At 38.5% G+C, this 26,528-nt stretch overlaps 1 protein-coding gene across 9 annotated transcripts in view; it reads left to right on the forward strand.

Annotated features, from left to right (window-relative positions):
* The window catches only part of MAGI2 (membrane associated guanylate kinase, WW and PDZ domain containing 2), a 1,174,807-nt gene that overhangs the window by 763,888 nt on the left and 384,391 nt on the right, over positions 1-26,528 (forward strand). For all 9 annotated transcript variants that reach the window (XM_059712711.1, XM_059712714.1, XM_059712712.1 and 6 more), the window contains 2 exons: positions 6,045-6,260; positions 17,926-18,136. In XM_059712711.1, coding sequence (XP_059568694.1) covers positions 6,045-6,260; positions 17,926-18,136 — 427 coding nt within the window. The remainder of the gene's footprint in view (positions 1-6,044; positions 6,261-17,925; positions 18,137-26,528) is intronic.

Genomic DNA, 26,528 nt, shown 5'->3' on the forward strand with positions numbered 1-26,528 from the left:
GGGGCCGCGCGTCTCAGTGTCCTGATAATTTAATTGCTGCAACCACATCTGAGGGAAAGCCGCCCTCAAGTTCAGAGTTCTGCCTGCTGCCAGACCGTCCAGTTTCTCCCCGTATGAGTCTTGGGTCCCCAGAGACTTCCTGGAACCAGAGTTCAGAGCAGTCGGGAGCTTGTGACTCCCTCCCAATTCAAAAAGACAGCCGCGTCCTCAGGTGTTAGCCCCTTTCTGAGCGCGCGCTTGAGCCTCCGTACCTCTGCACTTTACTTCCGCAGCTCCTCTGGCTCTCAGTGTGCTTTTCTCTTTCCTTCTAGTTGTAGAATTTCCACTCAGCCAGCCTTCGTGTAGTTCTGGATGATGTCCATTTTGTCTTTTCGTTGTATTTTTGAAGTTGTTGTGGGAGGCAGCAATTTCCCGGTGTTTAGCTATGCTGCCATCTTAGTTTCTCCTGTTATAGACTATTTTTACTCAAATTCCTAGAAAGCTTTTATTATATTTACTAGAGGCCCGGTGCACAAACATTTGTGCACTCAGGGATGGAAGGGATCCCTCAGCCTGGCCTGTGCCCTCTTGCAGTCTGGGACCCCTTGGGGGATGACCACCTGCTGGCTTAGGCCTGCTCCCCCAGGGGATTGGGCCTAAGATGGCAATCAGACATCCCTCTGGCAGCCCGGCAGCCCTCAGGGGATGTCCACTTGCCAGCAGGGAGCAGGCCTCAGCTGCAGTCTGACATCCTTAGCACTGCTGAGGAGGCAGGAGAGGCTCCCGCCACCACCACTGTATTGGCAGCCATTAGCCTGGCTTTGTGCTGAGCAGAGCTCCCCCATGTGGGAGCACCCTGACCACCAGAGGGCAGCTCCTGCATTGAGCGTCTGCTCCCTGGTGGTCAGTGTGTGTCATAGTGACCAGTCATTCCCAGTCTTTCTGCTGTTTGGGTCAGTTTGTATATTATCCTTTTACTATATAGGATAGAGGCCTGGTGCACGGGTGGGGGCTGGCTGGTTTCCCCTGAAGGGTGCTCCAGATAAGGGTGGGGTTCCCGCTTGGGTGCCTGGCCAGCCTGGATGAGGGGCTGATGGCCGTTTGTAGCTGGGCACACCCCCTTCAGGGTGGGGGTCCCCACTGGGGTGCCTGGCCAGTCAGGGTGAGGGGCTGAGGGCTGTTTTCAGGCTGACTGGCTACTGAAGCTCCCAGCCGCTCCTTTTTTTCTTTTTTTTTTTTATTCTGGGATTTTTTTTACCTTCTATAATTGAAACTTTGTTGCCATCACTGGCGCTCCCAGCTCTGAGGCCACAGCTGGCTGAAAGCAGGTATCTGGGGTTTGTTTGGCTTCTATAATTGAAACTTTGTTGCCATCCTGCTTGTTCCAGCTCTGAGGCCACATCTGGCTGAAAGCATGTATCTGGAGTTTGTTTAGCTTCTATAATTGAAACTTTGTTGCTTTTGGAGCTGTTGCTTTGAGAGCTTAGAGCAGGCTGCGGCAGGTGGGGAACCTTGGCTTCCTCCATCACTGGAGCAGACAAGCCTCCTGCTCGCTTCAGCTGCGTGGCTGCCGGCGGCCATCTTTGTTGGCAGTTAATTTGCATATCTTGCTGATTAGCCAATGGGAAGCGTAGCGGAGATATGGTTAATTACCCTTTTTGTCTTTTATTAGATAGGATAATGCTAGAAATGGGTTCATGCACACTTTGCAATAACTATATATTTATTTTTAATCCATTCTTGTAAATACTTAAAAAGCTGAAGAATAAATCAAGTACCTCAAATAATTATGTCTTTATTTTACAGACATTGATTAAAAATAAGGCAATATAGGTTATCCTAATGCTAATAGAAATAAACGAACAATTTTCTATATCATTTCTATTTTGTCATCATATTTAACAACAAAGTTCATGAATTTCATATTAAACTTACATGAAACTGCTAAGGAATATGTCATTCTTTTCTCAGAGAAATGTCAGTGGAAAGTAAGCTCGAAAATCCTACAACCTCACCTCAAACACACACACACATGCGCACACACACACACATTTTTGAAGAAGGGAGGAAAACATTCACCTAAAATGTCCCTGCTTTAAGATTTGGTAGAAATTATTACCCTTCCCTATCGAAAGTGATACATTTGTGCTCATTTGGTTGTGGCTCTGAAGTCCTCTAGCATCAGCTCTGTGAAGGGTTCAAATTTCATCACATTTTTCTGTTGAGAGGCAACAGAGTATTTTGAAAAGAGATGAGGTTCTTAAACCAGATACAGGTTTTCCATTTATTTCCTGTATAATATTGGGAAATAGTTTAAAAAATTTTTAATACTCACCCAAGAATAGGTTTTTAATTGCTTTCAGAGAGAGAGAGGAAGGGAGAAAGAGAGAGAAACATTGGTCAGTTGCCTCCGTACCCAACCATAGCCTTTTTGGTTCATGGGACAATCCTCCAACCAACTGAGCCACCTGATGAACAGTTTAACTTTTTTAAAGCCTCCATTTTTATTTAACTGCAGAGACAGAGTGACTTAATATTGTGTTGTGATAAATAAATGCCAAAATTAGCCAACATATGTTGAGCACCTATTCTGATCCCTTCATTATCATTAATCTTTATAACAGCACTGTGTGATCAGAGTTATTCTAATCCTCATTTCATACAAGTGCATAGTTAAAATACCTATTACAGTGTCCCACTCAGCAAACTGGGGTGGCGATGATGGTAATAGTAGTAGTCAAGTTTCTTCTGTGACTGTAGTCATCCTATAGCCCTGCAATCCCATTATAACTCAGTCTCAATTTAAGGATATAAAGAGGCAGCCAGATTAGCAGAATACCTGATTCAAAATCAGGTTTATCTCATAATGATCTGTGCTGTTAAACATTACACCTTATTATTATGGTATTTTGAGATTCAGGTTCACTAAATGCTAGCACTATGCATAGAGGCACTTCATTCTCAGTGAGACAGTGTTTCAATAGTTTTGGTGTTTAATTATTTATTTTTGTGTCTGAAAAAGGCACACTACCTTAGAATATGGATTTGTATAGAGTTACATCAGGGAACGATTGCAGTGACTTAACTACCTGACTACCTGGCTGATTCTTCAAGATGGTGTAGGTATTTGTAGTTTCCTTGTTCTGTGCATTGTGTTTGCAGTAAAACCTTATTCTTCATGAACTATATATCTCAAGCGTAGTAACTATATGGGTTATTTCAGTGCCTCTTTTAAATTATCATTATTATTGCTAATAAGATAATCTTAACTAATGATTCAGACTGTTTTACATCTAAAATTTAATCTGAAGCATTATTTTTATAAATCAAATTTTAGAAATAGGATATTACTATGTAATTTATAATAACATTATATGCCAATCAGTGTAATTACTTAACAATATATATATTCAACAACATATATTATTTAATATTTATGTTTAGCCTGAGCTATGCATTTATCTGTAATTAGTAAAAGGTTCTTTTTCTATTTTGGGGCAATTTAAAACATAAAATACAAACTGGAGAAAAATACTAAAATATGATGTATTTGTCTTAGTACTATATATGTTAAAGACATTCAAGGTTTCAAAATGCTACTTAAAATTATAATATTTATTGGGACATGCAGGAATATGTACTAGTCCAGCATGTGTTTATTATGTAAAAAGTAATGAGATTCTACTGAAAGCATAGCAAGCACAGCAGTACCATTGATAATGGTGCTAGCCCTTATGGATGCCAAAATACAATAACAGACTTCTAGGGAGAAACTAGCAGTTTTTGTTGGCTCAAAATTTGTTCATTACACTTAAGGGCCTGATTCATTTTAAATGCTCTAAATCAAATTAGAAAGTAACCTTTAGCCAAATGTATATCATTCACTTTGCAGACTTCTGTATAAAAGTTCTACATGTATAAGAATCGCTTTACATGGTAATACTATTTTTTTCCCTTGTACTACTCTACAACTGCGACTATCTATGAAAACGAGCAACAGTATGAGTGGCACAGCCAGCCTTGTGAATATGAGCTGACTTTGTGCCAGCATGCGGTTCGCACGGCCCTTAAAGCCACTGCAGTTTTAATTGATACATTCGTCCTCATACATTCATCTTCACAGCAACCCGGTGAGGAGCATGATGGACGATTGTCTCTTCTGCTTGCATAGCATCCCCAAGCCCTTCTTCCTGGGGAGAGTCCTGAGGTGAAATGGATGGAGGGTAGGGCTCCGCCTCCATCTCCCTCAATCAAAGGAGAGCAGCCACTGTCTTGCCCTAACTTGACAGCTCAAGGGCTCCTGTGTGACTGAGGCTCAGCCACTGAGAGACCCCCTGAGAGTTTTCCCGAAAATGAGCCAATTGGAGTTCCTGAGAAGAGCTTGGGCTTCATTCCCAGCGAGGCTCTACCCCTGGCTGTGGGGGGCAGGGGTGTTTCAGGGTCCAGGGCCAGCAGAGGCCATTTGGGTGTCCCAGCTGGACTGCTTGGTTTCTGCCCATTTCCCCCAAGGCTTTTCAGCCTCTCCCCTCAGCTAGCCGTCTCGTAGCTTTTCAGTACTTCCCTTTTATTTTACTTTAACTGGAGTAGGTTCTGGTTGTTTGCAACCCAAAACACTGGTGATTATAACAAGTGCTCAATTCATAACGAAATTGAGGTTTACTCAGGTTAAGTCACTTGCTTGAATCGTAGTTGTATAGAAAAGCCAAGTCTAGAACTCATGCCTTCTGGTTAAGTGTTATTTCTGTCTCAGCACAGTGTTCCCAGTTGCCTTCAGTGCTCTCTGCAGAGGGCTGCCTCCTCCTCTGTGCCTCTTTGACTGCCGTGCTCAGTCCTATTTCCTTTTTTAAGGCTGATCTGCTTGATGTCCAGTGTGCTTGTGCTCCACACCAGAACTTTGAGCCTCTATGAGACAAGGGTTATATTATATTCATCATTTCATTTTCTCTCCAACATAACCAGAGTGCCTGGGTATATAGCGCTGAATAAATATTTTAATGAATGAGTGAGCAGATGCATGAAAAATTTATTCAATTAATTAACTAAAACTCCAATATGAGTTTGAAGTTGATACAAGAATAACATTAAAAAACACACACACCACTACATTCTTTACTAATCAAAATCTTAGACAATTTTAAATAAAGCAATTTCTTAAATATATAAAAATGTTCACTTAGTAAGCATTTATTCTATGCCTACTATGTGCCAGACTTTTGTTACAGAGAGATATAAGAAATAGTCTCCTTCTTCAAGAAGTCTCTTATTTAATGGGAGAAACAAATGATTTCATGGCTGCAATCATGAAGCTGTGGAAAATCTGAAGAATGACAAGAGCAGCATGCCCACGGCAGCAGCCGTGGGAACCACTGAACTGGCCTGTAGATACAGCTCCGAGAAGGGTGCTGGGCACATCAAGGACAACAGCCAGAGCTCTCCTAAAGCTTGAGAAGAGCGCCATGGGCTCTGCCTTATCAGAATGTTGTGAGATTTGCTAAAAAATAAATATGTCTATACCTTTATTCAGACTTATTTATTTATTTATTTAACTTTTTAAAAAAAATCCTCACTGAAGGAAAAGAAAGAAAGAGGAACATCAGTATGAGAGAGTAACATCGATCCCCTGCCTTCTGTGCATACCACAACCAATGATGAGCCTTGGCTGGGAACTGAACCGGCAACTGTTTGGTGTGCAGGATGACACTCAGCTAACTGAGCCCCTCTGGTCGGCAGACATCACTATTTTTAAAAAGATTTCAATCAAGTCCTGTTATAAAAAATTTCTAAATAATTTTGAAATTATGCTGTACCATTTGAGACCAATAATAAGATTATATTTTGGTTTGGCACAAAGGTGAGAATGAAGATAGATCCATGTAAAGCACTAAAGCTTGATACAATAGGAGCAACAAATAAAGATCAAAAAAAGATAAAAATTATATAGATGAGTGTGTATGTATAAAAAAATATATGTGTATAAAATAGGATCCAAATGTATCATTCTTTACAAGTTATGTATATGGTAGAGAAAAATGTTTAACTCCATAATGTTTTGGTGCCCTTTGCAGACAATTACTACGGTACCCCAAAGCCTCCAGCAGAACCAGCACCATTACTATTAAATGTAACAGACCAGATACTTCCGGGAGCCACTGCAAGTGCTGAAGGAAAACGGAAGAGGAATAAATCAGTGAGCAACATGGAGAAAGCAAGTATAGAGCCTCCTGAGGAGGAAGAGGAGGAGAGGCCTGTGGTCAATGGAAATGGAGTAGTAGTAACACCAGGTTAGTCATTTACAGTTGCTATAGGTTCGTCTGCTTTTTCAGATGTACCTAAATATATCTGATATCTGTATGTTCAAATATATATATATGCATATATATATATTCACATATATATGTTCAGATGTGTATTTATAGTTATCTTCAGGGAGAAATTATAAAATGAAAAGGACATGATTCTTGTATCTGATTTGTTAGTTTTAATTTTGATTTATCAAGCAATTCATCAACTTCCTTTTTTTGTTTCACTTTTGCAATATTAATGGCAATATATTGAATAGTTTAAGCCTCTTTAAAGGTGTTATAAGTCATGAATATGATTGTGTAAATTTCTGAGGTCTTTGTTAATTATAGTAGGTAAAAATCTATCCTTAGAAACCTTACTATACATGCAGATCTATAAATAAAGGTAGTGTCATGTGATTTAGTTAACAATTTCAATGAATACAGTCCTCAAAATGACTACAGTTATATAATGCCCTGTATTTATCTTCCCACCCTTATTACCCAATCTGGCAATATAGAAGAATGCGTTTTTATACATTGACATTTTGAAGGTACTTACCCTTGAATAAAGAAGACTTGTTATGCCTTTAATTTATGATCATATCACATATATAAAGAATATTAGATAGATATGAAGTATGTTTGTGCAAGGTATGGATTTGCTATTTTCTTATACTTATTACTAATAGAGTGCCAAATTTTTATTTGTAAAATATTTTTCATAATATTGTTGATAATTAAATGTTAACAACAAAAAACTATGGCATTTTCTTAGCCTCTGAATTTGGAGTAAGTTTCCAAAGTTTTGTTTGATTTATTTAGTTTTAAAATATAATTTATTGATTTTAGAGAGGAAGGGAGAGGGAGAGAGAGAAATATCAGTGATGAGAAGAACCATTGATCAGCTGCCTCCTGCATGCCCCCCACTGGGGACTGAGTCCGCAACCCAGGCATGTGCCCTGACTGGAAATCGAACCGTGACCTCCTAGTTCATAGGTTGACACTCAACCACTGGGCCATGCCAGCCAGGCTATTTACTTTTTAAAATAATGTCATTCGGTGGGCATTGAAAACCTAAGGGCTAAGTTAAACTATTTGAAAAAATGTTAATACATTCACCTTGCATACATATTATTCTTAAGATATCTCCTACAACTACTTTGATGTCTGTATTTTCATTTATAATTTTACTGCTTTTATGGTATAGTGACATAGTATTTGAATTTTCATGCTCAATAATTTTTATCAAAGAAAAGTTTCATAAGCTTATTTTTTACCTTCCTTTGTTCATAGTACTTATAAAATGTTCATTGAACATAAGGAGACCAAAACCTAATTTGTGCCAATCAAAGTATAAAACCTTAAAAAGTGGTTTCATCTTCATTATTCAGAGAAGTATAACCTCGTTCATTAATATACTGATTAACAACTTAATCTCTTAGCTAGCAGTCATTTACAAATGCTAAAGATTACTGGAAGTGCATACTATGATATGCTTATTATCAAATGATCTGGTAATTTTCAAGAAATTACATACATTCTCTTTTTTTAAAATTCTGAAATACCTTTATCAAAATATTTACTTTTCATCATGTAATAGATTTAAATTAGGTTATAGTACACAGTTTTATAGGCTGATCTTTGATGAAAGAAACACGACTCAGTTGAGAAGAAGCAGTAATCACATAAAAAGGAAGTTGGGGGTTAAAGAGCAGTTACAGAATTTCTTACTGGTTAACACCTAATAATTACGTAAAATATATTATCTTAGGCCTAAATCATTGGTTTTTGTTCATTTCTACTATGTATAAGGCAAATCAAATGAAGTATTCTTGATCTACAGATTTCTAAACTAGGAATTTATTTAATTGGGAGGCATAGTGAATCTAGACTGCACCATTCCCTTCTATTCATACCTTAGACATGAGGAATGGGGTTTTTTTATGGATAGGAACTCTTTAAGGGCCCCAAGAAAAATAAACTGGTCTAAACTCTTCTTGATCAGCCCTAGCTGCATGATTGTCTCTGAACCTCTGGGCCTGAAGATGGTAGAGAACTGTCCAGGACAACTCTGAGATTTCTGGATAATCAATAGATGCCACAGCATTGGCTCTGAGAGCCCGGATGGACAGGTGGCCTTTATCTGTCCTTTTCTTTCCCCTTTTTGGGAGCTGACACACATGTAAATTACGCAGCTCTTCACCCAGTATTCAAAGATGGAGGAAACAGTCCCAAACCAGAATATTGGTCCATTGTCCTTTATTTGAAATCTATTGATAACTCCCATCTTTGAAATATCTTCGTTTTTCTTTATGTTTATTCAGTGTCAATTTCAGGGTTTTCTTTATCCTTCCCTCAGATACGTTCACCCAACTCTGCACCTTTCGAGCCTTATCGCATATTTTTCCTAGACAGGGTCTCTCTGCTGCCTCTGTTTTATTCCCTTACACATTCACCAAGTACAGTGCACGTCAAACAATATTGAGAAAACTGTTGCTTACTGGTAAATCTTAGTTAACAGTGCCATATATCAACTAAGAGCCTATAATAGCAATTAATATCAGACATCAATTCAAGAGTATAAGTAGTGTAATGAATGAGGCACATTTGAAGATTGAGAAAAGTTTACCAAGGCAATTATATTTCATTATATATTTTCTAATAATGGTAATATAAAAATTAATGTATGGATGCTTACTATGTCCCAAGAACTCCCTAACCTCATTGTACGTATAAGTTCATTTAATTCTCCTAACAGTCCTATTCGCTAGGTACAGTTTTACAGATTAGGACACTGAGGTGCACTATAGTTAAATAATTTGCTCAATAACTGTAATTTATATGTAGATAATTTGAATCCAGAGCCCATGTTCTTAGTTGCTATGCTATCCTGAAACTTATATCACCAAATAGAAGCACAAATATGTTTTTGAGCAATAGTAAACACATCTTTAAAAGTGGCATTATAAATGTCTAGCTACCAAATCATGTATAAGTGAACTTATTTCCCTCTGTAGATATTAAAAATTCCTAGTTTTTATAATATATGTATGTATATAACCATCAAACCTACCAATATTTAACTCTTTATTTGGTTTACAAAATACCCACCTCTTTTCTTTATGTAAATAAAGGATTTAGAGGAGTCCTCAATTTACCTCTATTACTCATTTTAGTCATTATTTCTCCTTTACATAGAAATGTAAAGTCGTCACTGACTTTACATAGAAATGTTATGAGAGAAAAAGAAATATGTAGTTCTAGCTATAAACTACATAGAACTACATATTTCTTTTTCTCTCATAACATTTCTATGTAAAGTCAGTGACGACTTTTAAATATGTAATATCTCCATGAAGTTCTATGAACATTTTCAATGAAAACTCACATAAAGTATGTGAGTACTCATTTTATGCTAGGTTTCTCCTGTTTGCTCAAAATTAACCAGACACATGGATTTAGCTCGTATCACCCAGAAAAGACATATAATGATCTTTCAGTATCTCAAATCAGAAATGTTTCTCTCTCTGATATATATGATCTCTAATCCCATAATCACAGTATTTACTTAATGAATGAGATGCTGAAATTTAGCTGAAGGTGCTTTGCGAAGGTAATAGTTCATTTAGTGGCAAGCTTGAGATCTGGACACCCGAATACCTGAACCTATCCTGGGCTGTTAACCAGGCTCAGGACAGAGGGACTCCTGGCCTCCGTGAGGTAAATCATGCTTGTGCCGCTCAGTGTATTTCATCTACACTGTATTCCATTATATGCATCCTTCACTGGGTTCTTGGCAGTGGTGTTAGATCGAATGCTTGCGAGGATGATATATACTACAACCTCATAGAGAATCTGTCTGTAAACTGGTGGTTAAAATTCATATGCCTAGAAAACCTTCTCTTGATATTAACCTCACCTATATTTAGACATCTTTATCTTGTTAGAGATGACATCCAGCCCCATGGCTTCAAATAGATTTACCTGCAGCCTGCACTTGTCTCTTATGTTCCAGGGCCATATTTCTAACCACTACTCACTGAACTGCCCCACCTAAGCCTTTCTTCAACTTAAATGCAATATTCCACTTAAACTCAACAAGCAAACGAACTCACAAAATCCTTTTCCTAATTCCTCTCATTCTTCTTTTTACCCAGATAGCTGAGAATTATCTTAAAAAAAAAAAAAACTAAAAAAAAAACAACCCGTTTGTATTGATTTCAGAGAGGAAGGGAGAGGGAGAGAGAGAGAGAGAAATGTCAATGATGAGAGAATCATTGATTGGCCACCTCCTGCATGCCCCACACTGGGGATCGAACCTGCAATTCAGGCATATGCCCTGACTGGGAATCTAATGGTGACCTCCTTGGTTCATAAGTTAACGCTCAACCACCGAGCCATGCTGGCTGGGTGCTGAGAGTTATCTTTGATTCTTCTTCCCCCCTGGCTTGCTATATATTATTGAGTATGAAAGATCACTAGTTCTTTAGCTTTCTTCTCTTCCTTCCAAATTTCACTGCCCCATCCTTCTCTCATTTGTGCAGCACAGTCTCCTAATTGACCTACATCCCTCCAGGCTCCATTTCCATCAAATTACCTGTTATTCCTCGATCAAAGATTGTTGAACCTGCACTTGATCATGTAACTATTCTCAAACTTCTTTTTCTGCTGTTTCATATTTTGGGACAACCATTCAGGGCCTCCCACATTTGACTACAACATTTCTCTTAGTTTTTGTTCCTATCACTCCCCAGCTCTCTTCTCTACGTTCCATTCTCATAAAATACCTTCACCTGCCTGATAAGGCCTTTATCTCCTATTCGAACCTTGTTCTTTTTTTCAAATTCAATAAAAAGTTTTTATATTCCCTATAAATCATTTGTTGACTCCCATCATGAAAAGTTGACACTGTTTATCTCTGAATTATTGCAGTACAGTTTATGCTTCACATTCATTTGGAAGGTACTGATTAGCCCAATACTTGCAGTAACTTTTCATAATGTGTGTGTCTGGCATCTCCAGACATTCTGTAATCATTGTTAGGACAAGGACCACTCTACTTCTTTTGACAGTATTACAGGTGTCTCCCAATTTCCTCCCTCTTCCTCCTCTCCCCAACTCCCCTCTCCTCCCAGTCCCTGCCACACCCCAGGCCTTCACCACACTATTGTCTGTGTCCATTGGTTATGCAAAATCTTTATCTTTTAGTTAACCATACCTCTAGAGAATGTCAAAGTTTTACTATATTAACATGATTAGATGCATTTCACATTCATGTTACACGATTCCATATCTTCAACATGCAGTGTTTCTAAGTGCAAAACATAAGTTTCCTGATCTTACATTTCTTCAAAAGTTATTTGAAAATGAAAAAAAATTATACAGAAGTATATATTTTAAAATAAGGTCTTATAGGTAAGACTTATCCAATCTCTCTAACTGTGAAAATACAAAGAATAGATAGATGGTTAATAGATAAGTAGAAATTTTTTTTTATAAAATTGAACTTTGTGAAGGAAAGCAAATCCTGTAAACCACAAGAATTGGGTTAAGCTTTCTCGGATTCCTTTTATCTCATGAATTATCTGCTAAACTTTTCCGGAAAGTAATTCACTATTATATTGTAGCTTCCCCTCACCAAGCTATTAGTACGCCTAGTGCAAAGAATTAGAAATGCACATATATTTTAAAGGCAGCTAAATCTCTCTGTTAATACACACACACACAATGCCAGGAGGAACAGGGCCCGTGAGAGCTACCTTCTCCAACAAAGGGAATACAGTATGTGCACACAGAGCTGCCTTCTCCAGGCCCCCAAGCCTGCAATTAGTGCAAATGAACTGCATCTCCCAGAGAGCAAACAGAGTGTCCCTTATGTGATCACCGAGTGTCCTCAGCCATGATCTCAGTTCACCATTAGGGTCCTGCCTCCAGGTCCTGTGCTGCTTGGCACGCTGACTGTGCACGCACCATCAGTCCTGCTTCTGTGAATGAGGGCCTGTCACTGTCAAAAGAATTATGCCCTCCGTGGTGAATCTCGCTGTTTTCCTGCGCATAATAGCCCACTCTGAAGCCACCCCAACGCCCATCCCCTGCTTATTTTCCTGTGGGTTCACAGAGACTGTGATGTGTGTATCCACTCAGATTTATATGCTTTTTTTTTTCTTTTTTTCTTTTTTTAGGAGGCTTACTTTTATGATCTTATTCCCAGACACAGTACTGGGTTTTATCTCTCCACTGGAGAGGCAAATTTCTGGGGCTATTGTAAATTAGACACTCCATTTTTAAATGGGAGACATTCTATCATTTCTTAAAATAATTATTTGCAAGTTAAAACTGCTGTAATCGTAAAAGGTTCTTATTATCTAGGTGTGATTATAAAGTAACAAGGTAATCATGTTGGAATTTGTGGGTGTGAACGATAGTAGTAATTGTAACTACACCATTGGGAAGTGGGGGATGAAATCACGACTAGTTTCAGGCGTGTCACTTTAAATCAAGGCAGACTCACTTTGCAATTAAACTGAAAGCTATGCATTATTTGAACCCCCTCTTGCCTTCCAAACTGATTCAGCATGTTCGGGATCTTGCACTCAGCCTTTGTGGAATGTTTTTCTACTTCTCTGAGGGTTCAGGTGATGTGTGAGAGAGGACTTGATACATGACCGAGGGATGTGGAACAAGGACAACCAGGGTGGCATTCAGGTTTGAGCAGCACTTACAGAAAGCCTGTGGACTAGTTGAGTCTCAGCTTATTTCTAATTATAGTCATCCATTCTCTCTGGGTCTGATTTTCACTTCGTGTTCTATTTTCTTACCTATTATTTTTCCTCATAGATGTGATTATAATTTCAGGGTGAAGTCTCAGATTGCTCTACATATTTCTGGCTGGCCTTCGTCCCTGAAGAGGGAAGGTCTTTCAATAAGGTCTGTCTGCGCCTCATTCCTGCCACAGCGCTCTATCTTTGGGAGTAGCGCCCTTATCTCTTTCCTCCTAATTGACTTCTTGCTCTCATCAGCAAATACCTAGATTCCAGTTTGGCCCCAAAGAATAGCATTTGAGTTATTGAAATCAAGATTTTTAAGTCTTCTTCCTTTTCTCTTTCAGCCCCTTTGATGTCCCTAGGATTTCAAAAGATGATGTTATGTTTCATATAGTGTAGTCTCTTAATGTTTTTCAGAATTTTGAAAGCAAGACCTAAAAAATATTATCCATGCATGTCCTATATTTCATTTCATATCTTGCTTTGGTCTTTGAATGTGTTCAATGCTATATCAGTTTCTTTCACCCCAAAGTTAGTTGAGGACTTGAGGAACTTGTTTCTATATGACAAATACCTTCAGAATTCATTAAATTATAAAAATTATGCAGCATATACAGTTTCAAAGCTGTGAGGATTCATTTCATTGCCCTATTTCAGTCTACTTTTATTAAAATGTTTAAAAAGTTAAATATTGCAGGAAGAAGAATATATACTAATTAAAGCAGTGCTTCTCCCCTGTTAATGGAAAATAATTCCCTCTACTCATTTTTCCAGTGATTCTTTCCAATTCAATTGTTTTATATCTTGGGATTTTTTCATCTTGCAGTCTTTTAGTGTTCCTTTAGTGTTCCATGTAGCTTGTAACCAATCGTGTGTTTTTTTATAAAGATAAAAAATAATTTTGAGGTATTGACCATTATTTCTTAGTAAATTACATTTTCTTGGCTAGCCCACTCAATAGATGAGATCCAATTATGTTACAAATATGACAGATAAAAAGTAATTTCTTTACAGGATTAGGAATTTCTTTCCTTAATTGATATATCATCTCAAAAGTCATTACTCTAATTATACCTAATTCTAATATTTTATTCTTTTTTTTAAATATATATTTTATTGATTTTTTAAAGAGAGGAAGGGAGAGAGATAGAGAGTTAGAAACATCGATGAGAGAGAAACATCGATCAGCTGCCTCCTGCACATCTCCTACTGGGGATATGCCCGCAACCCAGGTACATGCCCTTGACCGGAATCGAACCTGGGACCTTTCAGTCTGCAGGCCGACGCTCTATCCACTGAGCCAAACCGGTTTCGGCCTAATATTTTATTCTTGACTTGTGTTTCTTTCATGGCCTCAAATAATAAAAGTATTTTTTAGCATCTCAGAAAAAAAATCCTATATAATAAAAAGGTAATATGCAAATTGACCAAACAGCAAAACAATCTGTTGCTAAGATGCACACTGACCACCAGGGGTAGGTGCTCAGCCACAGCCCGGCTGATGGCCAGTGAGCACAGCAGCGTTGGTAGTGGTGGGAGCCTCTCCTGCCTCTGCAACAGCACTCTGGACATCCCCCGAGGGCTCCTGGACTGCTAAAGGGCACAGGCCTGACTGAAGGGACACCCCCCCCCCCCCGCCAATGCATGAATGTTGTGCACCAATAGTATATATATATATATATTTGCCATCGTGTTTAAGGACTACCCCTCTTTAATCTCATAACATATAAAAAATTTATAATGCATTATTTTAAAACTTAGAAACACTATAAGAGAACTAAGGAGTCAGAAAACACCAACTAAAAGTAATCAATGTACATAAAAACATCTCTGAAGGAGCAGAAAAATAATCATCTTTGCTACCTGCATTGCTGGAGCACTGGGAGTAGGAACAGGAAGGAAACCTACTTGCACTTATTTTCTCTGTACTTTTGAATTTGGCCCATTTGCATTTTTTATTACATTAAAAAAAAGTAATCATTTTTTTAATGATGAGCAAAAATTCACTAATCATTCAATGTGAAAACATTTTAGCACTCACAGTATAATTCCACTTCTCATTTTAGAAGGTTTAGGAAAAGCAAGGAAAATTGATAATAGCACACTTTAAGCAATAAGCTACAGTCTTGGCTACTTTCAGTTAAATGGTTACATAGCATGCAAGCAGCCACCACATGACTGTTTACTTTCTGAAGACAGCATGTCCTCCACTTTTCATTATAGGATACACTCAATAGTCTGGTCATAACAAAAAATCAATTACGATCATATTTTTCTCTGGTGCAAGAATCTACCCGGAAGTGTTCCTTTAACACGAGCCTGTGTTTCCAATTCTAAGAATTCCAGCTTCTAGCAGTGAAATGAACAGCATGCTCAGACAGACAGTCTGTCTGCCCCTCCAACCCACAATGCAGTTATACTTGGATCAATATAACTAACATGCTTTTTAATGATTTTGCTGAATTTGCAAGAAAGCAAGGGGCATCTTTAAGCCCCACCGTTTCCACCACCATGGAGGGTAAGTGTGGAGCTATCCGCTACCAGCTGACTTGAAAATGAAGGTTGCCCTGAGGATATATGAGGAAACTAAGTTTTTGACTAACATAAAATTGGGAAGATAAGACTCTGGTTCTTCTTTAAATCAGGTGATAACTAGTTTATAGTTCAGTAGGAGCTCCTGGTGCCCAGTCAAATCAAATGTGAAACTCTATAGGAAATAATACAGAACTTGGAAAAAAATGTGTGGTTTCTGAGGATTATTTTTTCTCCTTTAAGTCACTTAACTCCACAGCATGTCTTAATTGAAGGAGAAAAACTCAATTCATGCAAGCACCTGGTAAAGAGAAAATGTCAGCTTCGGGTGTATCTTTTTTTTTTTTTTTTTTGCAATTGCATTATTTTCAGAAAACAATATCAAAAAGTGTGTGTTTTCCATAAAGACAAAAAAATAATTTTGAGGTACTGACTATTGTTTCTTAGTAATTCGCATTTTCTTGGCTAGCCCCCTCAATAGATGAGATCCAATTTGGCTACAAATATCAAAGATGGGACCATTCTATCACCATAGGAAGAGGCCATTGAGGTTGCTCGACTGATTTATCTGTGCGATTTATTCAGTGTTCTAAGTAGTAGAAGTCCTGATAATAATATATAAAATTTACTAAACATCTACTATGTTTCAGTAGTTTACTATTCTGAGCAATTTATATACATGTCGAATTTTTATAGGTAGGTAATGTTTTTAGGCCCATCCTACAGTTAAGGAAATTGCCGAATGCACAGAGTGATTCAATAGCTTGCGCAGTATCGTACTGTGACAGACAGATTAAACCCAGGCACTCTGACACCAGCCTTAGCAATCATGTGTCATATCTGTGGAGTATGTTTGCTGCTATCTGAGAATTGCTAAACAAAAATAAAAAGTATTTCTATTCATCTCAAATTATTTGTATTCTTTTTTTCATCAACTACAATACGTTCCTCAATCTTTAGTCCCCATTAAATGTTCTCTAGTCAATGTTTGTTTTCAAAGAAATAATATAAAGATAGAAGAAATTATTAGATTTATTAAAATTTGTCATATAGTCAGAAATATAAATCAGAGCTCTCTCATGGGCTAAAACAAATTTTAAAATTTTAAACGTTATGACCGTTCAAAGAAATAAAATCAACATTTCCTATCTAGCTTCAAAATATTATTCTTCCTCATTTCAAAGGATGGCAATTACAGAAAGCTGAATATCAATTATATGCCTCAACCATGTCAAATGAAAGTATGGATAAGGCATAAAATAGGCATTCTTCTTCTTGAAATGGTTTTATCTTGGTTTCCGATTATTTTTTAATGAAACCAGGAAGGGACATTCAAACCATGGCATTCTGATGTATCCTTAGATTTGCATCCAAAATCACTGTGATACTGCTAGGGCAAAAAACATGTAAGCAAATGGCATGGCTACTATATATATTATAATATCCAAACCTTAGACTGGGCCGCAGCTATAGAATTGTGTGAACTGGAATGAATGCAAAAATACATACATTTAACTCTCTTTCAATTAAATGGCCGTCAGTCCCTGCGTTCCTTTCTGGAGGCCTAGGGGAGAATCCATTCCCTTGTCCTGCCAGCTTCTGAGGGCATTTAGACTTCTTGACTTGTAGTTGGTTCCCTTCTTCTTTCTCCAAAGCCTGCAACAGTGTATCAGTTTGGTCATTCTTTAGTAGTCACATCTGCCTCCTATTCTGCCTTCCTCTTTTGCTCTTTTTTTAAAAATTGATTTTAGAGAGAGAGAAAGGGAGAGAGGTAGAGAGAAAGGAAGGAAGAGTGATGGAGAAAAACTGATTTGTTGTTTCACTTATCAATGCATTCATTGGTTGATTCTTGTATGTGCAGTGACCAGGGATTGAACTCTCAACCTTGGTGTATCAAGATGATGCTTTGACCAACTGAGCTACCAGGCCAGGGCTACCTCCTACACTTTAAAAAAAAAATCCTCGTGATTACAGTGGGCCTGTCTGAATAATCAATCTCTCAATCTCAAATTAAATCCTTATTTTGACCAGATCCGCAAATCCTCTTTTGCCATCTAAGGTAGCACTCACATGGCCCAAGAGGTAGGACATGGACATTCTTAGAGGGTCGTTACTCTGCCTAAAACACCTGTGTCATGAGATGATGGTCCTCCAGTTCAGTGATCAGCAACAAATAGTTGAAAGATGGAAGAGAATGATGCATGCAAGGGGACTCAAATAGGCCCAGTGATCATTTTCAGAGCTGGTTATAATTATGCTTTCCTGTGAGCCTTCGCAGGGCTTGTTTCCCGGTGCGGCATACTGCATGCTCACCTAGACGGCACTGTGGCTGGAGTGGCTAACCGCACGCTCTTGTTCTCTTGTAGAATCCAGTGAACATGAAGACAAGAGTGCAGGTGCCTCAGGGGAGACACCCCCCCAGCCTTATCCTGCACCAGTGTACAGTCAGCCCGAGGAGCTGAAGGAGCAGATGGATGATGCAAAACCAACTAAACCTGAAGAGAATGAGGAATCAGACCCACTGCCTGACAACTGGGAAATGGCCTACACAGAGAAGGGTGAAGTCTACTTCATTGAGTGAGTTTCACCCCTTTCTTTGAACATTGCCAAAAAGTTCATAGTATATAAATACTATATATAGTATATAGAAAAAGGAGATGTAGTGAAAATAAAATAATGAGTTTTATTGTCTCTGGCATTAGTTCTTTGTTAGAAAACAATGGGAGAGTGCCTTCATACAGTTAAGGATCCTAAATTACAGCTATAAATCAAAGCATATAGTTAACAACTTCACTATAAAATTTGTTGCAGTAACGGGGGAAATGCTTACTCTGTTCTTCCAAGAGGCCCATGTAGTTCAAATCAAATAAGATAATCCCACATTTTGTCAGATTGCTGGAAACTTTCACCATCATCTTCAGTGATTTAACAGGATATAACTATTTAGGGCAAAATGCTTGCTGGTCATAAAAGAAAATATTTTAAGCATTTGACCCTGAAGTCAGGTATCGATAAAAGCATTTGTTTTTCTAGAGCTCATCATACTTTTTTTTAAAATCCATTGTATTTCTTGCTTACCACTTTTATGACTTGCCAAGGAAACTAAAGTGCTAATCCTGAACTTCCTGATGATATTTACCCAACCTAATATTTTCTTTCTTTTGGGACTTCTTTTTCCAAATTGAAATTTTTAATATACTTTATTAATACTGTCAAACTTTTCTTTTATCTTCTAGAAATAGGACAACTTTTTTTAAATGAACTACTAAGTTGAAGCTCTTAGTACAAAATTAAATTGTTGTGTATAAGATAATCACAATGTTCACTAGAAAGAATAAAAACAAATAATTTAATTAAACAATCACCTTTATTCCCTCAAAGTTGTATAAGCCTCAAAAAGAAAAAAATAATACAAATTGAAGTTTTCAGTGCTGACAGTGGATAAAAATAGGTAAACTCTGATTATTGAAGAAAAATATTAAAATTGGATTCCTTTTCCCAACCTGGAGTGATTTGAGACTTAGATCTCCATAGGCAGAACTCAATTGTGAAATTGAAATGTTACCACATGCCAATATTTAATTCTCACGTGAAGGCGGAAACTTTGATACATGCAGCCAAGGGAATACATAATCAGGTAATTACTTAGCGCTCTGCTTGACTCCAATATGGATGAGAAATGCAGTGTTTTGGGGGAAATGAATAACTCTCATTCTCCTTTTGACAAATCTTGTAAGCTTTACAAAATTAAGAATGCCTTACATTAGTTTTTGGCTATCTTCAATAACCCAAAGATATCTTCTATCAATTAATTAGAAAAGAGAAAGTCATATAGAACTTTTTAAATGTACGAAAGTATTTATATTTGAAAACATACATTTTTATTGGTACGTATGGAGGCATTGTAGACCAGAAGTCAAAATATAACCCTAGAAGTGAGGTCACACATTTATGTTCAGAACCAGGAGACTGATGTTATATACATTTTATTATGGGATACAGGGGGAGTAAGGCTCTGTAAAAGAAAACCAACATGGCAAGTCGATTGAAGAACACTTTCTTCAAATGTTTCCAGTAAAGCAGTTCCTTTTGGGGGTTATGAATAAACTTTCTTTTAATAGTATGAGGTGTGGAGATTATGGAGAAGGGGATTTTGGATGACAGATGTTGTGCTAATGGTATATAGTAAACGATGAGACTTTGTCAGGGCTTGGGGGAATCTATCAAAATTATCCTGTTAATATCCTAGTCAGTCATCTAGTGTCAGAATTCAAAGACAAAAGCATTTAGTTTTGCTCTCAAAGTTATTGTCAAGTTGGGGTAGAAAGATGAATAGTTATAAAGTATGAATAAACAATTTCTGAGTGTGTAATGCTATTCAGAGAAGGATATGCTTAGCATAGACTTAAGCTGTAAAAGAAGGCGTCATACATAGATAAAAGGTGCAATAACATATCCTGGAAAACTTGGGCATATCACATATAAAAACTGTTATTACAAAGACCCAGTCCCTGGATATATTACAAATAATGAGAAGTCCCCTAACCTACTAGGAAAGCAGGTGCTAGTTGGTGAATCCTTTGAAACAATTGCTTAGTTTTCATTTAGCTAGATCAAGGGTGTTTTTGAAAGACACACAGAGGGTTTTGTTTGTTTATTTATCTTCTTTGTGTTGCTGCAGGGAAGGGTGAATGGGTATTAGGGCAGAAATAGGTTGAGTTGGAAAATTAAGACAAAAGAGACAATTTTATCTGTGGTGCGAAAGCTGGTGCTGGGGGAGAATGCAGAAGCCTGGAGCAGAGACGGAAGTGAATGTGATGGGAAGGTGACCAATGTAGGAGGCAGGAGCAAGTGGCAAGCTTGACGAGGTTATTACACAGAATGGAGGCATCCACCACCCCACCCTTCATCCTGGACCAGCTTGAGCTTCATCTTTCCTTCCTTCAAAAAGTTTGCAGTGAATCTCAAGGATCAGTGTGATGAGCTCATGTACCACAGAGCAGGGAGGGATCAGTGATTCATTCATCTGGTCCCTCGTTTCTACACCATCACAACCTGCCCTGCAGCTTCCTTTCTCTCTGCCTACATTTCATTCTGCTTTACTTTTCCCTGAGGGGTCTCTGATTTTCTCCTGACCACTTCCACTCTTTGCTCTGGAATGCCCCTTCCCTTCCTAACTACATTTGACAAAATCAGCATTTCAGCCCACTGTCCTTGATCTGTGAGTACGTTTGCTATTGACGTCACAATGAGTTCTTCTGTGAGTAAAGTCTATACTATGATAGCTCCTTGGAACTATGTGGTAGAGCAAGACAGGGAGCTTGGTAGAGCAATAGGGCTTTCTGAGGGACTAAACCATGATGTGTCCTAGAAACTTTTAAACAAATACTATTTATAATGTAAAAGTTTGCAGCTCACACCTAGCCAGTGCTGCTCACTAGTTGAGCATCAACTTATGAAGCAGGAGGTCACAGTTTGATTTCCCGTCAGGGCACATGCCGGAGTTGTGCGGGCTCGTTCCCCAGTAGGGGGCGTGAAGGAGGCAGCCGATCAATGTGTCTCTCACATCTATGTTTCACTCTCTCTCTCCCTCTCTCTCTGTTCCTCCCCCTTCCACTCTCTCAAAAAAAAAAAAAAAAAATTAATGGAAAAAATATCCTCAGGTGAGGATTAACAACAAAAATACATATTGGGTTTTGAATTAAGGTAACAAGTAATTTCATTATTTTGTCTTCTATATGGTGTCTTAAAATAGTTAATAATTGACTCAGTATTGCAAAATAGTTTATATGTCTGAGTACTTTATGAGTTATACATTTAGAAAATGAGGATTTTCTTCGTTATTCTCAATAGGGAACACATGGGCCAACATTTCCCATACTCTTAAGGACCGCTTCCTTTGATGAATGATAAAAGGAGATTCCTTTCATCGTTTACAATGATATTTAATGGGAAAAAGTGATTATCTCAGGAAGTATTTTTAAATAACAGAATTTTAACTTGTGAGTGAATGCACTCTTCCAAACATGCTTTAAAGCATTTGTAATATTTTATATTTAGCAATTTTCAAAAGACTTTCAAGTACATAATATTATTTAAAACCAGTAGTTTTGTTAACTCATCATATCATTAATGATATCTTCTAATATTTACAGTATATATTAATTATAAATTTAAATTAGTAATAATAGTTACCACATATTGAGTGCCTATTTTTTTCATACTGTGTTCAGGTTACCTTAACAACAATAGATAATATATTGAGCATTTGCATTGTGCTCATTTAATTCTCACTTCAAGAAACAGGCTTACAGAGGTGGCTTGTTCCTAGTCATATAACCAAGAATTGACAAAGCTAGGATGCTTTGGTTCCATTTATTTAACATATATGTATAGGGCACATGCCATGTGCTAGGAACCATTTTAAACCCAGGAAATACAGTGGTCAACAAAACTGACAAGACTGGTATCTTTCATGGGACATAGTCTGCCTCCAGGGTCCTTGCTCTTAACCATTTTGCTGTGGTGCCTACTTTGCGTATTTTATATTATAACCATCCTATCAGTATTAGATGAAACCCCACTCTGTAGATGAGATTCTGAGGCACCGTTGGACAAATTAGCATTCCCAAGTTCTCGAAGTTCTCTCACCCTGCAAGGCCATTGCTATTATCCCATACTACCTCCAATATATAAACAAACATTGGCTGAAATAAAAGTGAACTTTTATATTACAATTGGTATCATTTTGTAAGTTTCTTGGCCAGAATTTCACTACTCAAGAGGCTAAATGTTCCATAAAGAAGAGCTGCCAGAGGGTTAATCTGGATTGACATGCTTTGGGAATCTCATTAAATTCCTTTTTTTGTTTGCTTAGTTAGTGACATAAAAGAGACTGCTATCAGTTTGGCAAAAACAAGGACAACAAGAATCTGTTTGTTTACTACCACACTCTTGAATGGCAGTGAAGGCTATGTCGTCTTAAATAACAGGTTTTTAAAAGTAGACTTTGACACAGAAAATTACATCTGTGAAAAATGCCATGGTGGTACATGGTTTTATAAATCTTCATCAGGGTTCAATTTTCTTTTAAATTCTAAATTAGATACACAATTAGTCTGGTTCTTCTTATGTTGCTATTTCTGTATCTTCTTAAGTTTTAAATGAATCACCAGTTACCATTATAAACAAATTTAAAGCTTTTGTTTATTAAATAGAAGTCAAAGTGTTTGGGAAATTTACTGGAGAAGAAAGAATACTTAGTTTTTTATTTTTTAAATTATATAAAATATAGTCAATAACCTCTAAGTTATTGTTGGCCTTAAACAGATATGAGTACTACTGTTATAACCTTAATATTCACACACATCTTGAATTGTTCAGTAGACTTTAAAATATTTACCTGGACCTTGTTTACCTTGTTCAAATGATTGTGCTTCATTCAGTCAAATATTGACTTCAAACTCTTATCATTATTCTGATATAGTATGTCCCAGGATGAAAATACAATTCACCTATCAATTAAAGATTGAGATTTAGAATTGGCTTTTTAGAAGGATTTAAAAAATTCAATGTATTTGTCATGTCTTACATGCAATGTGCTAAGTCTATTACTGTTTTTAGAGAAAATAGGGCAAAGGAAATTAGTGTATTTGATAGTAAAAGTTCTTATTATATTAAAAATTGCAGTTGATTGATGAAAGATCACTCAATATTTGTGTAGTAGTGAAAACATTGTTTGGATCTGGATAGCAATATAAAGGTAGGAAAGGAGAGAGTAAAAGGAAGTATAAGAAAAGAGAAAGGAAAGGAGACATCTCAACATTAGGTTTGAATTGAATCACCCTTGAGGATCCACTTATGTATACCTAAGTAACTGATGAGCGGGATGTACCCTGACTGGAAAAACATAGGGTAAATGGGGGGAAAAATAGAATAGAGAATTGAATGTTGTATTGATACCTTTATAATAACATGGTCATTATTTAACAGGAAAATAATAAAGGAAAGCATAGGTAACATAGGTATGCCATTTATACAGCTTTGCCAGAAAGCTTCAGTCAACATGACCCCAGTCTATTCCCCACAGATTGATGTGGGAAGGGACTGGACACCGGCAGACACATGCCCAGTAAGGTCTGGGTGGCTTGCTTATCTGTCAGTCACACCTGAGAACAAGTCAGTGGCTAGAACAAGGCGTGGCCACTGAGAGTTTGGGGAAGGTTTGATATTTAAGCTCCTGAACAAAGGAGCGCCCCCCCCCCCCAGCTGATTCCTGTTTCAGGGAGCACACTCCCCTGCATTCGCCCACATGGCTCACGGCCATGTGGGACCCACACAATAGGTTGAGGGGCTGGATCTAGCCCAATGTACATCGGACCCCATCCACCACGGAACAGACACTCTGGACACTGGCCCTGATGTGGCTCTGCTGAACCCCCGCTGCACCTTTTTCAGGACTGGGTTAAGGGCGATGGGACTTTGCCACACAAGAAATATAATTCCTCTCCAATAAAAACCATTCACTCTCCCGTGCAAGTCTTAGAAAATTCATTTTCTCAAGATATCACAAGAGGAACTCCACTCCCACTAGTGTTGCGGGAATGAGACCCACTGATTTCTCTGGTAACGGCATAAGCCTTATGAAAATTTTTAGTTTTAATCCTAATAAGTACTGGGCCAATTTGATAGAATTTTTTTTAAAAAAATCTATTTCTTTATTGGTTTCAGAGAGGAAGGGAGAAGGAGAGAGAGATAGAAACATCAATGATGAGAGAGAATCATTGATGGGCTGCCTCCTGCACACCCCCACTGGGGATTGAGCCCGTAACCCAGGTATGTGTCCTTGGCTGGAATCGAACCTGGGACCCTTCAGTCTACAGGCCGATGCTCTATCCACTGAGCCAAGCCGGCTAGGGCTGATAGAATTATTTTAACCTAATTATTTAGTATAGCTTCTAAGACTAATATTTATATACTAGGGGCCCGGTGCACAAAATTCGTGCACTGGGTGTGTGTGTGGGGGAGTGTCCCTCAGCCCAGCCTGCCCCCTCTCACATACTGGGAGCCCTCAGGTGTTGACCCTCATCACCCTCCAATCGCAGGATTGGCCCCTTGCCCAGGCCTGACGCCTCTGGCCTAGGCGTCCGGCCCGGGCAGCGGGGACCTGCAGTGGCAGCAGGGGGCACCGCGATCACACGGGCTCTGCCCCTGCCCCTGCAGGACGCCTCTGGCTGAGGCGTCCGGCCCGGGCAGCGGGGACCCGCAGCTGCAGCGGCCCCGCGATCGTGGGCTTCGCTTTAGGCCCAGGCAAGGGACCCCTAGCTCCTGGGACTGCCAGCTTCAACCGTGCCCAGCTCCCATCGCTGGCTCCACCCCTACTTCCTGCTATCACTGGCCAGGGCGGAAAAGGCGCCTGATTCTCCAATCATGGCTGGGGGGCAGGGCAAAGGCGGCCCCAGGGCTGCCTTTGCCCTGCCCCCCAGCTCTTAGCTCCCCCCTGGGTTTCCGATCACTGTCAGTGGCAGGGGGCTGTTTCCTGCTTTCCCTTTCGCCTCCCTGCATTGTGCCTACATATGCAAATTAACCACCATCTTGTTTGCAGTTAACTGCCAATCTTAGTTGGCAGTTAATTTGCATATAGCCCTGATTAGCCAATGAAAAGGGTATCGTCGTACGCCAATTACCATTTTTCTCTTTTATTAGTGTTGATATATAGATTATATAAATCAGGATTTTTCAGACTTTATTCTGGAGAAATATTCAGATTTGAATGAAAAATATTTGATTTGAGTAGAGAATTCATAAGGATAAAAATGTTTCTCAATCACAATGTTTTCTCTCTCATCTCTAGGCATATGCGATTTAATATAATACCTACTAAATACAGGCCATTTAACACACAGGAACTCCTTTTAGTGATTACTATCCTCAAATAGGACATAAAGGTCTGTGTTTCTAAACCACTGGCAGAGGAACTGATTACCCTTTGAGGTTGTGGAATAAAGCACCTCGGCATGAAAAGCAAAATGTTAGGTTTATTATGCCTCTCATTTCAGATCATAAAAAACTTTGGACTTGGGAATCACATATATCTGGGCTTACTGCTAATGTGAGGGCTAAGCAAATATTAATACCTCCCCCACCTTCCAAGTTCTTCTGGCTGGGCTTATAAAGTAACAGAAACAGATTAGTAGGAGGAAAATCCAAGTTTTAACACACATGCATGGGGAATTCACATAGGCATGACAATATTAAAGACAGGAAGGCAACATTGGGTATCTGAGACATTTTGGACAAATAAAAAAGGGGGGAGGGAATATTATACTTCAGAAGTGAGAGTGGGTGAGAAAGAGGCAAGTTATTTTAAGCAGGCAACTCTGAAACAGTGGCCACAGGTGGTATCTAGCTACCAGGCACCTTTCTTGTTTACCATACTTACTTCAAATGAGGCTAAGGAGACATCCTAAGTCTCTCTTTCCTGAAGCAGGTTTCTCTGTCTGAATCTTTTGGGCAGGAAAGGGGGCAGGGTCAAAGGTTCTGAGTCTTGTTTCTTAATAAACAGCTTGAAGTCGACATCTGAAAAGGGCAGTTTCATGGTGGTTGAGCTTTGTTTCCTTCCCTAGCTCTTTCCGTTCACACACAAGCTGTGTACCCTTGGGCAAGTTGCCTAGCTTCTCTCAGCCTTGGTTTCTCTATCTGTAAAATGAAGTTAAAAATCTATACTCACAATCACAGTAAGGTGCTGCCTGCAGTCCCAGTGCAGTCCCTGACAACGTGAGCCATCAGGACATTCATGAGACAGTGAGAATAACGTCGCAATGGTGAGCCGCAATGTCAGCTGCTTTCCTTGTGGGAAGTGAAGCATTTTCTATGTGACAAGGATGTTTCCTCAGAAAAGAAGATGTCCTAATTGAACCTGCTTCTCTTGACTGTTTGGAAAGGTTAAACTTATAAAATATACACAAAT

This window comes from Myotis daubentonii, chromosome 10 (genome assembly GCF_963259705.1).
Source record: "Myotis daubentonii chromosome 10, mMyoDau2.1, whole genome shotgun sequence".
NCBI lineage: Eukaryota > Metazoa > Chordata > Mammalia > Chiroptera > Vespertilionidae > Myotis > Myotis daubentonii.